Raw genomic sequence first — 16,383 nt, 5'->3', positions numbered from 1 at the left:
ATGGCTCTCACTTCTTTAGGGTATATACCTAGTAATGGGATGGCTGGGTCAAATGGTATTTGTATTTCCAACTTTTGAAGGAATCGCCATACTGGATGTGAAGCATTATTTTTTGATGATCATCAAAGACTATAGTGTTTAGTATGGATTACACCTCAACAAAAGGAAAACAAAAATCCTCACAACTGGACTAATAAGCAGCATCATGATAAATGGAGAAAAGATTTCATTTTCCTTGAATCCACAGTTAACATGCATGGAAGCAAGGAAGCAATACTCAAGGAATCAAATGATATAAATGATATATTGCATTGGGCAAATCTGCAAAAAACCTCTGTCAAGTGCTGAAGAGAAAAGATATCACTTTACACTTTAAGGTGTGCCTGTGCCTGACCCACACCATGGTATTCCATGGTATTTTCAATCACTTCAAAACATGGAGGGCTAAACAATTAGTAAGACTATAACAGAAATAAATGAAATAGAGGGATAGGAATATCAGTTGAAAAAGAGCAAACACATGGAAACTGAGTAACACCCTTCTTAAAAGTGACTGGGTAATTGGGTAATAGAAGAAATTAACAAGAAATTCCTGCAATCCAAATCCATTGAGAATGAAAACCCAACATCTCCAAAAAAGCCAAGAGTCACTAGAAGAAAAGAAATAATAAAGATTCAAGCAGAAAAAAATGAAATGAAATAGAAAGACAATTAGAAAAAATCCAGAAGACTATTCTTGGAAAAAGAGAACATGCAAATAACACAAATAAATGGATGACATCACAAAAGAACCAAAAAGAATAATATCACAATAGTATGAAGAATTATACTTCTACAAATTTGAAAACCTAGAAGGGACAAATTTCTAGAAACACAGAACCTATCTAAACTAACACAGATTGAGTTAAAAAAAATTTGAAAAGATCCATTACAAAAGAAGAAATTGAACAGGTCATTAAAAAAAGTCCCAGCCCAGACAATTTAGAGAATCCTACCAAACATTTCAGAAGGAAGGTTGGGCAATCCTACTTCCGTAGTGATACTGCCTCGGAAACCCAAGGAGGGATCGCTATGAGTTGGGTTTGATTCGATGGCACATAACAACAACAACAAAACCAAACATTCAGAGAAAGCTAAGCTGACAGCAATCCTACTCAAACTACTCCAGAACATAGAAAAGGATAGAATACTCCCAAACTTCATTTTAATTAAGAGGCCAGCAAAACCCTGATACCAAAGACAGGCAATGACACCACTAAAAAAGAATATAGACACAAAAATCCTCAACAAAGTCCCAGCCAATTGACTCCATCAACATATGTATGTATATCATGACCAAGTGGGATTCATACCAGGTATGCAAGGATGGTTCAACATTAGGAAAACAATGTCGTCCAAGAGAGGATCATGTGATTCTTTTCCTTTATTTTACTTGTATCAATTGATGCAGAAAAGGCATTTGATAAAAGCCAACATCCATTCTTGTTAAAAATTCGCAGCAAAATGGGAATTGAAGGGAAATTTCTCAGCATAGTAAAGGGCATATACTCAAAACCAGCCAAACCGAACTCACTGCTGTGGAGTTGTTTACGACTTAGTGACCCCCGCCATGGGGAATCTCTATAGAAGCAGATTACCTAATCTTCGTTCTGAGGAGTGGCTGGTGGGTTTGCCTTAGGCATTACTCCATCAGCCACTATAATTCTATAATTCCAGTCTAGAGAGACTGAAAACCATTGCCCTTGCAAACAGGAACCAGACAAGAATGCCCTCTATCACCACTTCTATTCAACATTGTATTGGAAGTCCTAGGCAGGGCAGTAAGGCCAGAAAGGGAAACCAAAGGCATCCAAGAAGGAAAGCTATCTCTGTTTACAGAAAACATAATCCTATACATAGATAACTACAGGAAGTAATGGAAAGATTCAGCAAACTGTCTGGTTACAAGATCAACATCCAAAAATCATTTGGATTCCTCTGGGATGTCTCTGGAACTCTGGTGGCATAGTGCCTAAGGCATTTGTCTGCTAGACTGCTAAGCAGAGGGCAGGTGGTTCAAACCCATCAGCCACTCCTTGGAAGGAAGGTTGGGCAATCTACCTCCATAGTGATTGATACTGTCTCAGAAACCCAAGGAGGGATTGCTATGAGTGGGATCCGCCGACTCCATGGCAGTGAGCTTGGTTTTGATATATCAACAAAGAAATCTTTGAGAAGGAAATAAGGGAAACAATACCATTTTACAATAGCTACTCAAAAGACAATAAATCATACTGGAGACACAAAACTCACTACTATTGAGTCAATTCTGACCCATAGTGACCCTGTAGGATACTAGTGTCCCTGGGGACAGAGTTAGGTTTTCTAAGCCTGTAAATCTTTGCCTCATCTGTCTCTCTCTCAGAGTGGCAGGTAGGTTCTAACTGCTGCACTTATGGTTAGTAGCCAAAGGCTGTAACCACCATGCTGCTACCAGAACTCCTCAGAACAACAAAAGCTCTGTACAAAGAAAATACAGAAGACTACTTCAAGAAACCATAAGAGATGTAAAATGGAAGAACATGGCATGCTCATGGATAGTAAGATCAAACACTGTGAAAGTAGTACTACCCAAAGCAATCTATATATTCAATGCAATCTTCTTTAAAGATATGGAAAGGAAAGAGACCTAAGCTAAGGCAAGCACTACTGAAGAATAACAACAAAGTAGGAGGTCTGACACTGCCAAATCTCAAAAATCTACTATATAGCCACAATACTGGTCCACTACTGCCTGGTGCTGGTCCAGTGACAGACAATATAAACCAGCGAAATAGACCCATAGACCTATGCTCAGCTGATCTTTTGACAGAGGGCTGAAATCCATTAAATGGAGAAGATAATGTCTGTTTAATAAATAGTGCTGGCAAAACTGGATATCCATTTTATCCATTTGCAGAAAAATGAAACAAACAAGACCTGTACCTCACACCATACACAAAAACGAACTCCAGATGGATCAAAGACTTAAAAAACTATACAGTTTCTCAAGAAAAAACTAGGGGCAAATTTAGGGGCCCTAATATATGGTATAAATAGACTATCAAGCTCAAGCATAACTCAAAATGCACAAACAGCAGAAGAGAAACCAGATGATTGGGACCTTCTAAAAGTCAAATTTTGATGTGCTGCCAAAGACTTCTCCAAAAGAGTCAAAAGAGAACCTACAGATTGGGAAAAAATATTTGGAATATTTGGCAATGTCATATCCAAGAGACTTATCTGTAAAATTTAGAGATAACCCCAAAACTTGTAGCATAGTGCCTAAAGCATTTGACTACTAACTTTGTCATTGGGTCATCCTAGATACAGAGGAGCTCTGGTGGCATGCCTGAGGCACTTGACTGCTAACCAGAAGGCTGGTGGTTCAAACCCACCAGCCACTCCTCAGAAGTAGTGATACTGCCTCAGATACCCAAGGAGGGGTCGGGTCGCTATGAGTTGGGTCCAACTCGATGGCACATAACCACCACCAAAACTTCAACATTAAAAAATAACAATTCAGTTAATAAGTGGGCAGCAGACATGAACAGTTCAGCAAAGATGGTGTCCAACAAACACATGAAGCCATGCTTAAGATCATTAGAGAGATGCAAATCAAAACAACAGTGAGGTATCACCTCACTCCAACAATAATAGGCAAAGTTCAACTAGTCAGAAAATAAATGCTTATGAGTGTGTAGAGACTGGAACTCTCCAGCATTGCTGGTGGGACTGGAAAATGGTGTTATCACTGTGGAAAATAGTGAGGTGCTTCCTTAAAAAGTTGGAAATAGAAATGCCATTTGACCCAGCAATCACATTCTTAACAAAGTGAGAGCCAGGACAAGAACAGATATATGCACGCCCATGTTCATAGCAGCACTATTCACAATAGCATAGAGATGGAAACAACCTAAGTGTCCATCAACAGATGCATGGATAACCAAACTATGGTGCATCACACAATGGAATACTATGCCACATTAAAGAATAATGAACAATCCACAAAATACCTCATAATATGGATGAACGTGAAGGACAAATTTTGTATGAGCCCACTATTATTATTATAAAAGGTCAAGGGAAGGTTTACACACAGAAATAAATATTCTTTGGGTGTCAGCAGGGTTGGTAGGTAAGAAAGATATATTAATATGGATGAAGGGTAAGGCAATATACCAAAATGAGTAATGAGTATAATATCACTAAAGAAAAGAAAGACACAGGAGGTGGACATCAAGGTTAGTTGGCATAACATTGTCTTTGTGGACTATGTCCTACATCCTAGTGTGGTGAGTAGTGACTGGGGTCTTAAGAGTGGCCATCTCAGGTGCCACCATTAGTCTCGTCTCCTCTGGAGCAAAGAAGAGTGAAAGAAATGAAAGACAGATGAAAACAATTAGTCCAAGGGCCTACTGGACCATGGGGACCAGAGCCTCCCTAACCCAGAGACCAGAAGAACTAGAGGATATGGATTACTACTGCCAACCAGTGTGAAAGGGGTCACAATAGGAGATCCTGGATAGAGCGAGAGAAAGACCTGGCTTACTGATCTGATAGAGACAGGGGCTGTTAAGGCTATGCCCCTTAGCTTAGTTACCTTTCACATGCAGAACTTAACTCATTGACTTGGCTAAAGATGCCTATGAGGTGAACAATAACACCAGGAAGGTATACACTTCTTAGATCAACCATAACATCAAAAGAGCTGCATTTGCCCAGGGGTAAAACTCAGAAAGCAGGAATGGATAGGCAAGGACAAATGGAAACAGTAGACACAGGGAGGAAGTAGGAAAAGTGTTGTTACATTATGGGGATTGTAATCAATGTCACTGAACGAAATGTGTGTGAAATGTGTGTGCACCATTGAAAACCAATTAACTTTCTAAACTCTCACCCAAATCACAATAAAAAGTTAATTCTTCTGCTGCAAAAAACCTCTTTAAAGATGTCCCTTGGAGTAAAGTGTGCCTGACCTAAGCCATGGTATTTTTCAATTGCCTCATATGTATGTGAAAGCTGGACAACAAATAAGGCATACTGAAGAAAAATTGATGCCTGTAAATTATGTTGTTGGTGAATGGTGAAGAATATTGAGTATACCATGGACTGCCAGAAGGAGGAAACAAGTTTGTCTTGAAAGAACTACAGCCAGAATGCTCCTTAGCTCCTTAGAAGCAGGAATGGCCAGACTTCATTCTGCACATTTCAGACATGGTACCAGGAAAATCCAGTTCCTGGGGAAAGACACGATGCTTGCTAAGAAGAGGATCAGGGAAAAAGAGGAAGGCATTTAATAAGATGGATTGACACAGCAGCAACTGTGAGGATGGCACAGCAACAGTCACTGTTTCCTTCTGTTGCATATAGGGTCACTGTGAGTCAGAACTGACTCAAGACTCAAACAAATAATATCACTATCGAAAAACCTGTTTACCTCTACATCCTCTTGTCTTCTACCAAGTACTTCCAGTGTTGACAAACAAGTCTGCCTCATTCACTCTGATAGGCTATTTATACTGCTGCTGCTTCAGTCCCTGGACCCTCACGTTCTCAGACCTCATGGGTAACACTCTTGACCCTTTCTCTGCTCTCTTGTGGAGGTCTTTATTTATCAGAGTTTAATTGCCTATCTCACCTGGTGCAGTGGATGTCTCTCTGCATCTGTTATGTGCCATTGAATAGGACATGACTCATTGTGAACCCTCTTTGGGTTTCCAAGGCGGTGTCACTACAGAAGTAGATTGCCCAACCATCCTTCCAAGGAGTGGGTTTGAACCACCAGCCTTCTGGTTAGTAGTCAAATGCCTTAGGCATGCCACCAGAGCTCCTCCTCTGTATCTAGGATGAGCAGATGAGCCAATGACAAAGCTGAATTTTACCGAAGTCCTTTGTTAAAGAAATCCCTCATTCTTTGGTGTGCCTTTAGAATAGACATTTCCCTTCTTTATGTCCCTAGTCTCCCCCTCCTCCCTTTGGGTTTCTTAGGATCCATGTAGACTTACCCCACTGGTCAGTTCCCCTCTCTTGTACTAAAAACACTTTCACACCTCCTTTCAGGGGAGTAGGGTAGGAATTTATGACCTAATTCTTTCAGTTTGACCTCAGTAAATTTCCATAACCATTGCCTAATGTTTCTCAACCAAGGACAGTTTCAGGACATTTGGCCATATCTGGAGATATTTTTGGTTGTCACATGTCACACTGTGAGGAGATGCTATTGGTATCTTGTAAGTCAAGGCCAGGGATGTTGGTAAACATCCTACAATGCACCGGACCCCACCCTACAAAAAATTAGATTGTGCTTATGTCCAAGAAAATTTTTCAGTTAGCAGCCAAGCATTTATAACTGTTGTGCTACCAGGGCTCCTGAGGATCTGTGAAAAAGACTAATTGCCGATGGAGCAATTCCCAAAATGTCCGTAGCCAAAAGTGAGAGATCCTTCCATATCTATGGATGTATATCTATGGATGTTGTGCTTGGAGACTGCACTGAGAAAATGAACCTGGACCATAAAAAACCAGTCTACCCATGCTTACCCAATGCCTTGCTCTGAAGTTGGTAATTTGAGAAATGTGTAAACATGTACCAAATTCTTAGCTCTTGTCTGTGTTAGGTTGGTATGACTTCTTGTTTTGAAATAATAAGAAAAATAAATTGGCAGGGCTTTCTACCTAGCTATCTTAAACATTAATAAACAGGTTAATTGTTAATAAACATGGGTAAGCATCTTAAAATAACAGCAGTAAGAACATAGTCTAATGACCATTTCATTTCCATTTCCTAAAAGGTAAATATTCTACTGAAATGTTTTCTTAATCTTCTCCATACTTTCAGTGTAAAAATACTTTTTAGAAAAGCCTTAACTGTGCAAATGCAGCTAAACTAAGTCAACATATGGGAGACCAATTCAATTCTTGAGAAGTGAGCCAGTTTAAGTCCAGTTTGAAGGTGGGCTTATCTAAATAGCTATATAAACACATACCATGTTTTGTTTAACCTAGGGGTCCTTGGACAACAGATAAAAATAAATAAATAAAACCCAATCACTTTTACACAATCAAGAAAAAGGAAAGAACCCAAATCAGACTAGACAATTAAGTCTTGTTAAAATCTCACCTAGATAACAAGAAAAAAAAAAAAAATGCCTCCTACCAACTTATCTTCCTGTGGAGACAAGGCTCCATTAAGTGAGCAGATGTTCTCAAGAGATATTTTAATAGAATCCAACTTCTGGGTCCTTTGTCACAGCTCACATTCTGGCTCAGTATACACTCAATGCCTCAAGTTCTGGGCTGTTTAATCACCTTATTCACTGATAAGGTCAAGGAACTCCATCATGGATGAAGTACCTACTTATTTATAGGGGCAACTCATTCAGTGTGTTATTCTAGAAGATACAAAAATTATTTTGGTTTTCACATAGAAATATTTTAAATCCTAGGACAGGTTGTTGTTTTAAGGGAGCCTGTAGCAAATATTTCTTTCAAGGAATTATACTGTATTTTCCACTTAATAATTTAATTAGAGTCTGCTCTTATATAGGAGTCCCTGGGCAATAGATGGTGAATGCCCTTGGCTACTACCCAAAAGTTTAGCAATTCCAGTCCCCCACAGGCACCTGGGAAGAAATGCCTGGCAACCTACTTCCAAAAATATCATCCATTGAAAACGTGAAGCATAGTTTATTTCCACTCAGACACACGTGGGGTCACTGTAAGTCAGCTCACTGGCAACTGGTGTTTTTTTTTTTTTGCTCTTTGATACTTCTTTCTCTTCTATTTAAATCATTTTTTTCTGTGATGAATGTCTAAATCCATCTCTTTTTTCCTTCTCAAGCTCCCTTTTCCTCTTGGTATCCCCATGTCCCCATGGGGTCTAGTCTAGAGGGGAAGTGATGTGCTGGCATTCCTCTGATTCCATTTCCTTAGTAGTGAATTTATTTCTAGTTTCTCACTTCACTGGCACATCACCTGGTCCTCTCTTTTAACCTCCTCTCTGTCCCAAATTCTTGCATCATTCTCTGCCAAGCCACTGTGTCAAACCCTCAGGTTTCTCTGTCTTTCTGCACTATCTCCCTCAGAAACTTCCCATGGCTCTCTTCTGCTTAAAGAATCAAGTGTAATCTTGAAGTCTAATCATGTAATGGCCTCTAGGGCTTGCTTCCTGGTCCCCTTCCCCATATGAGTATCAGGGCTTCCCTGACCTTTCAGTGCAGCCAGATCATTCACCACCTGCTGCTGGACCCCTGGCTATACTTCATGCTCCTTTTGAGTCTTTCATGTAGCTCTATTTGATACCTCTCAAGAGTACATAGCTTCCCACTGCTGAGGGGAACAAAGCTTGTGTAAGGGACAGTTTTAAGGTTAAAAAAAAAAAAAAATCCATTTGATTTTAACCTGTGTAAATACAACTAAACTCTGTCAACATTTATATAACTTTTACAAGTCCCACAGATGGGACTTTAAACCGAGAGTTGAGTCCCAAACCATCTCTTATTTATCCGATACCTACTCAGCATATAATCCCAAGTGTTCAGAAAATTTTGACTGATCATAATCCATAATCAAATGAACACTAATACCCTGGTAAGACTCTCTGCAGCCATTATTAATCCAAGAGATTGTTTTAAAATGTGATACCATAGGAAAATTCCTTGGTAGGAATTATCTACGAATAAACCTCACCAGAGACACAAAAGACCTATACAGAGAAAACTATAAAACACTGCTTGGTAGAAAGGAAGAAAATCTCAATTCTAATACCACCTTCACATGCTACTTAACCTTGTGAGAAGCTCTTCTTTATTTCTGGAAGTATCTGCCTTCTCTTCTTGCTTCTGAAAGTTGTTGGGACAACCAAAAGAAGAACAGTAGGTAAAAGAGCTTTGAAAGTTAGAAAGCTCCATACAGTTTTAAAGTGAGATTGTTAAAAATGTTTGGTGCGGATACGCATATTACATTCTCAGGCTTTGCCTCAGAGTGTGTCCATCCACTCAAGTTGAATGACAATCTCTGACAAAATTAATAACCCATTTACCTATATTCCTTTCTTAGTGTTGGTACTTCCTGCTTTAAATAGTCTGTGATTCTCCTAGCTCACGAATCTATCTTACATCGGTATTGTTGGTCTTGATAGGATAATCACAGATTGTACAAGGAGTTGTTCCTTATTAGAATTAAACATACCCCTCCCTCAGGCCAGGGATCTCTAAGGGGAGCTGTGGGCTGTCTTTTGCACATCACCTATGTAAACTGATGAGTGATGTTGCATGATAAATGCGTGTAGGAGCTCTGGTGGTGTAGTGTCTAAGGCATGTGACTGCTAAGCAGAAGGCTGGCAGTTCAAACTCACCAGCCACTCCTTAGAAGGAAGATTGGACCATCATTATTAATGGAGAATGACTCAAGGCATTCCCCTTAGGAACAAGACCCAGAGAGGAATGCCCTCTCTCACCACTTGTATTTAACATTGCATTGGAAGTCCTGGCCAGGGCAATAAGGCAAGAAAGAGAAACAAAAGGCATACATATGGGCAAAGAGGAATTAAAACTATCTCTATTTGCAGATGATATGATCCTATACATAGAAAACCCAAGGAACTCAATAAAAAAAACTACTGGAACTAATAGAGAGGTACAGCAAAGTGGCAGGATACAAGGTCAACGTACAAAAATCAGTTGGATTTCTCTACACCAGCAAGGACTCCTCTGGTAAAGAAATAAGGGAAACCATACCATTCACTATAGCTATGAAAAAGATAAAATATCTAGGAAAAAACCTCACCAGAGACATAAAAGACCTATACAGAGAAAACTATAAAACACTGCTACAAGGGAAGAACCTGCCTTGTTCATGGATAGTGGATAGGTAGACTAAACATTGTGAAAATGTCAGTACTGCCTAAAGCAATCTATACATTTAATGTAATTCTAACTTATTACTAATTTCATATGGAAAGGAAAAAGACCTCAAATAAGCAGAGTACTTCTCAAGAAGAAAACCAAGGTGGGAGGTCTCACACTTCCAGATCTTAAGAACTACTATCTAGCCACAGTAGTCAAAATAGCATGGTATTGGTACAATGATAGACCAATGGAACAAAGTCCAGATATAGGCCCATCCATCTGTGGACAACTGATTTTTGACAAAGGTCCAAAACCCAATAAATGGGGAAGAGACAGCCTCTTTAACAAATGGTGCAAAACTGGATATCCACCTGTAGAGAAATGAAAGAAGACCCACACCTCACCCCATATACAAAAACAAACTCAAGTTGGATCAAAGACTTAAATGTAAAACCTAAAACTATAAAATTCACCAAAGATAAAATAGGGGCAAATCTGGGAGCCCTAATAATTTATGGCATAAATAGACTGTCAAGCATAACCCAGAATGTGCAGGAGATAGAAGAGAAGCTAGATGACAGGGACCTTTTAAAAATTGAATTCTTGGGAGCATCGAAAGATTTCGTCAAAAGAGTGAAAAGAGAACCTAAAGATTGGGAGAAAATATTTGCCTATGACATATCTGACATCTGACAAAGGACTTATCTCCAAAATCTATAGAAAACTTCAACACCTCAACACCAAAAAGACAACCCAATTCACAGATGGGCAAAAGACTTGAACAGACACTTCACCAAAGAAGATATACAGGCAGCCAACAAACACATCATTAGAGCGATGCAAATCAAAACAATAATGAGATATCATCTCACCCCAGCAATAATAGCAAAGTTCAACAGATCAGATAGTAACAAATGCTGGCGGGGTTGTGGAGAGATTGGAACTCTTGTGCACTGCTGGTGGGATTGTAAAATGGTACAACCATTGTGGCAAACAGCATGGCGTTTCCTTAAAAAACTGAAAATAGAAATACCATTTGACCCAGCAATTCCATTACTAGGAATATATCCCCCAGAGGTGAGAGATAGCGCACAAACTGACATATGTACACCTATGTTCATCGCAGCACAATTCACCATAGCAAAGAGATGGAAACAACCTAAATGCCCATCAACAGGTGAGTGGATAACCAAATTATGGTATATCCACACAATGGAATACTATGCCACATTAAAGAACAATGAGGGATACGCAAATCATCTCACAACGTGGATGAACCTGGAGGACATTATGTTGAGTGAAATAAGTCAATTGCAGAAAGACAAGTATTGTATGAGCCCATTACTGTAAAAAGACAGAGAAGGGTTTGCTTGGGAAAAGGAACTCACCTAGTAGGTTACTGGGAAGGGGAGGGATTGATTTTGGGCTAGTCGGGGCCTACACACTGACATGGGTAGGGGGAGGGATATACAGGAAAGATCCATGACCACCATAATAAATGGGAGGACACTGAATTGTACACATAAGAGATAGACGACAGATGCTAACATCAACCAATGTGTCCACAATACTGCAATGCCATTAATACTAAACACTAGGCTATACAGATGAACACCTGAGATGATCAGATGGGAGTCAGTGAACAGAAGTATACTCTAGACTAAGGATAGATTCAGCTGAAGCTGATCTTGCACAGACACCAATGACACAAAATACCTGCAGTCCTTACAGAAACAATAGAAGACAGACACAAAGTAATCCCTCACAGACAACCAGACAGTAGGGGGGAGAGATCCAATAGATGTACTGCCTTAGAACCACAGTACTGGGGGACACCAGACTCAATTGGCACAATAAAATACATAAAAGTGTTGTTCCACACCCTACATTGGTATCTCGGAGCATGTAGGCATGTAGCTTTCAAGAGGCCATCTAAGATGCAGCTAATGGTCTAGTGTTGGAAGTGAAGAAGAATGCAACAACAACAACAACAACAACAAAAAACAAGGGCATTTAGAAGCATTCAGCCCTAGGACATGATGGCCCTTGAGACCAGAAGAACTGGAAGGTGCCCAGCTACCAATGCCAACCACTCAGGAAAGGATCAAATCTAGAGATCCTGGATAGAGTAGGAGGGAAAAAGTGGAACAAAATCCAAAAACTCAACAATGACCAGAATTACTGGTCAGATGAAATCTGGTGAGACTCCCAATACTATGGCCTTGGAATACATTCTGTGCCTGGAATAAAACTCACCCCCGGGGCTGGCTCTCAGCCCAATAGTTAACAAGATGTACACGCAGACCACTTAACACAGGATGACGCATCCACACACTCAATGGTAATACATCCCTTAGAGCAATAGACCATGGGACACCAGAGGACCAACATTCAAACTGAGGAAATGCAGGACAAACAGGAGTGCATAAATATGAGGGGAGGAGACTGGGTTAGGGTTGGACATGGGGAATGAAACTAAATGTACGCGTTATGTTGAATGTAAAATAAGCTCTTAAAAAGTAAGGTTGGGCAATCTACTTCCATAGAGATACCACCTTGGAAACCCAAGGAGGGGTCACTATGAGTGTGATGTGATGCCACAGCAGTGAGTTTTGGGATTTTTTTTTTTTTTGGTGGGCTCTAAAGATTACCTCCATTCAAATGCTGAAGTGACTGCTTTCAAACTGTGTGACCTTGGTCAAGTTACTTACCCCCTCAGGATCTCATCTCTGTAAAATACAGGTAAAAAAAATTTACTATTATTGTGAGACTTAATTGCCTTCACTGCTTAATTTAACAGGATGTTTGGCCCTCGTTAAAAAGGTACTAATCTGCTTCCATAAAGATTACAGGCTTGGAAACACTATAGGGCATTTCTGCTCTGTCCATTAGGGTCACTATGAGTCAGAATCAATTTGATGGCAGTGGATATTAGTCTTTCTGAAGCTTTGCTTGAAGCCCTTAAAATCAGTCACAACCCTTTCTGTCCTCTTACTCTATGGAAATAACCAACCATAGTTGATGGAGTTTTCCTCCACTTCTCAGCCTGTTTTCAAACCCAGAGTACTGGGGCATAGTTTCTGTTTCATGGGTGCAAATTGTTTTACTGTCAGTTGGCTTCTAGAAATGGGATTTCTTTGGTCACCCACCACTTACTGGAATGACATGGAGAATGAGTTCTATGCCACCAGTTGCAGTTGACTCCAACTCATGGCAATCCCTGTATGTCAGGGTAGAATTTTGTTCCGCAGGGTTTTCAAGGACTGATGGTTTGGAAGTAGATCACCACCAGGGCTTTCTTCTGAGGCACTCTGTTAGACTCACACCATGAGCCTTTTGCTTAGCAGCTGAGTATGTTAACCATTTGCACCACACAGTAAGCTCCATGTATCATGCATGAAGGGCATTTTTATTGCCTTCAGCCTTTGACAACAGTAGCATCCAGTTTAACACATTTGCAGTATTAGTGCTCATCATTATACCCTGCACCCAAAGAAGATAACCCTAAGAACTAACATTTTCTGAGAACAAAGTGGCAGTTCTAAAGTAAGCAGAGTTGCTCACAAAGGATTAGCTTTACCCTCATGACATCTTGGGTAGACATTCTGTTTTGTGTTCCTGTTTTACAGATGAAGAAACTGAGGCTTAGAAAAGTTAAATAACTAATGTCACTTAGAAATCAAGTTGCACAACCAGATTTAAACCTAGGCAGGCCTTACCCCCAAGTTTGACATCGCACTATCTATGTTAAAATTAGATAGTCACTGCAAAAAAGAAATGTTTTTGTTTGTAGAGTAATATGGCTGGTTGTTGTTATGTGCCATTGAGTTAGACCCAACTCAGGGCAACCCCTCCTTGGGTTGCCTAGGTGGTATCACTACAGAAGTAGCTACAGAAGTAGATTGCCCAAGCTTCCTTCCCAGGAGTGGCTGGTGGGTTTGAACCGCTAGCCTTCTTGTTACCAGTCAAGTGCCTTAGGCACTATGCTACCTTATGGCTGATTAGATTCTTTAAATCCAGAGTATGAATCCATATTTAAGAAACCCTGGTGGTAACTTTTAAGTGCTCAGCTGCTAACTTAAAGGTCTGTCATTTGAAGATACACACAGTGGCTCCATTGGAGAAAGACTTCCATGAAAATGACAGCCTAGGCAACTCTATGGAGCAGTGCTACCCTTTCATATAAGGTTACTATGAGTCAACAGTGACTCAGGGGCACCTAACAACAATCCATATTGAGCTTCATTTTGTCTACATTTGGAAGAAATAATGTGGTTGTCATACATATTATCTGGCCTTTGTTTTCCAGCTTCCATCGTAATACAGAAATGGTGGTGTCATATGAATCCCTGTTTGGATGGAGAAGACTGTAAAGTGCTGCCCGATTACTCAGGTTGGTCCTGTAGCAGTGGCAATAAAGTCAAAACTACAAAGGCAAGTATAGACAAAAACACAACTCTGATTTACAACTTTAACACAGTATTAATGACTATGGGGGTTTCCACCTTGATTTAACCCTGCCACTGAGAAAGCAGCATTATTTCATATTGATAAACCTGGCTTTCTCTAGCCTTTGTGATAGGCAGGGCCACCCCTTTCCCGGAGTCACCCTTGATGTCACATTTTGTGTATCAGTGATTTGGGGGTGAACTGGTGATTTTAGACGGGGCCTCTACACTCATTTCAGCTCTTTCATGAGCCCGATTTAGAGTTAAAGGTTCAGACTTGACAAGGCATTGTATCAAAACACCATGGCAAAAATCCACATACAGATGATAAACCAACCTAGAAATACCAACTGCCTTAAATGAACTTTAATTCAAATCTTACAAGCCAACAGAGTTTTGTCCTTCTGTTCTGTCTACTCACTTTTTTCATCCAGAAACCTAGCTTCATCATCTCCCCATATCCAACTATTACTTCATCCTTGGGATTTTTGGGATTTTGCTTCCCAAGTCACTCCGTGACTTTGTGTCACCATACATGAAACCCCTGTCTAGCGTCACCTGGACTCTTACAGTTGCTGCCTCACACCTGCTTTTTGCTACCTTCCTGTCTGTTCTCCACACCATGGTTACAATAATTCTTGTGAAATGCAAATCTTCTGAGCCAGTTCTTCCACAAATCTTTTAATTGCTTCTTATTCTTGGTCCAGTAGCCCCTTCAAGGCAAGGATAACCTGTAAAGCCCCACTCACTTTCTGCTCCAACTACATCAGCCTTCTAGCTACAGTGCCTTTGTACTTTGTAAGTGTTGTTCCCACTCCATGGGAATCAAGTTAGTCATTATTCTTTAGATAATTCCCCTGACTGGCTTCATATGTCCTGTATCTCGGAGCATGTACTGTGGCTCCATGGTTCCATTTAACACTGGTTGGCAAACCCATTGGCTTATTATTAGAGCTTTCTGTCTAGGTGGAGAGCTATGAGGTCAAATTTCCATGTGCCTATTTGTCTTACCCTGATAGCTACAGAGGCATTCAGCTGCCACTGGGACTATTTCTTGAATAAAAATTAATAGGACAGAGGCTACTCTGGGATTATTAGAATTGGACACACTAAAATTGAGTGACTCTTAGGTCCTTAGGAACTAAAATAGAGAGGGAATAGCTTCTTGCCTATATTTTTCCCTTTATAAAATTTTTGAATAATTAAACACTTAGAGTTCTCATTCATCTTTAACAACCAACCAATGTCAAAAGCAGGCCAGTTCTCTTCCTAAGCATATGCAGGAAGCAAGTCTGACTCATAGCGGCCCCCCAGAACAGAGTAGAACTGCCCCCTTACAGTTTCTGAGGCTATAAATCTTTACAGAAGCAGATAGACTCATCTGCCCTGCAGATGAGGGGGTGGTTTGAACCACTGACTTTTTGGATAACAGCCCAGCCAAATGAATGCCTTTAGTCACTACACCATCAGAGGTATTATAATAAATTTAAAGTTAAATGAAAATTAACTGACATCCTCATATATCCAAAACAAACTGTAAGTAAATATAATTTTCAAAATAAAGTTTGATTACCAACTAACCTGACCCTGTTGTTGTTTGCCGTCGAGTCAGACCCAACTCATAGCCACCCCTCCTTGGGTTTCCGAGGCAGTATCACTACAGAAGTAGATTCCAGGGAGTGGCTGGTGGGTTTGAACCACCAGCCTTCTGGTTAAAGTGCCTTAGCCACTATGCTACCAGTGACCCTAGGTAGTGATAAAATTGAGATAAGTAGGAAAAATGACTTGCTAGATGCTTTTACACCCAGGGCAGCAGAACTTCATGGGATGGGAGGGTAGTGATAGTGAAAAGGAAGGTTAACACTCCCACCATATCTGATATCTACTAGCTCCCCTTGTAAGTAAATTCAGTGTTTGCTAAGCAAACTCTGCTTGAAGGCCATGCTATTACCTCCACTCCATCCTGCCCTAGGCTTCTTTCACGCATTTTCCCCTAAATCCTTCCAAAATAAAAATCATGGAGTTGCCAATGAGCCAGGGTCTTACATTCATCACAAATTAATTAA

The 16,383-nt window shown here is 40.2% G+C and overlaps 1 protein-coding gene across 1 annotated transcript in view; it reads left to right on the top strand.

The window, feature by feature from the left end:
- TAFA4 (TAFA chemokine like family member 4) overlaps positions 1–16,383 on the top strand; it is a 232,445-nt gene that overhangs the window by 213,654 nt on the left and 2,408 nt on the right. The window contains exon 3 of the mRNA XM_007946084.2: positions 14,179–14,303. Within this exon, the coding sequence (XP_007944275.2) occupies positions 14,179–14,303 (125 nt within the window). The remainder of the gene's footprint in view (positions 1–14,178; positions 14,304–16,383) is intronic.

Source organism: Orycteropus afer, unplaced genomic scaffold, assembly GCF_000298275.1.
Source record: "Orycteropus afer afer isolate SDZICR_OR568_19922 unplaced genomic scaffold, OryAfe1.0 scaffold00149, whole genome shotgun sequence".
Classification (NCBI taxonomy): Eukaryota; Metazoa; Chordata; class Mammalia; order Tubulidentata; family Orycteropodidae; genus Orycteropus; species Orycteropus afer.
This window is presented reverse-complemented; position numbering and strand designations above follow the sequence as displayed.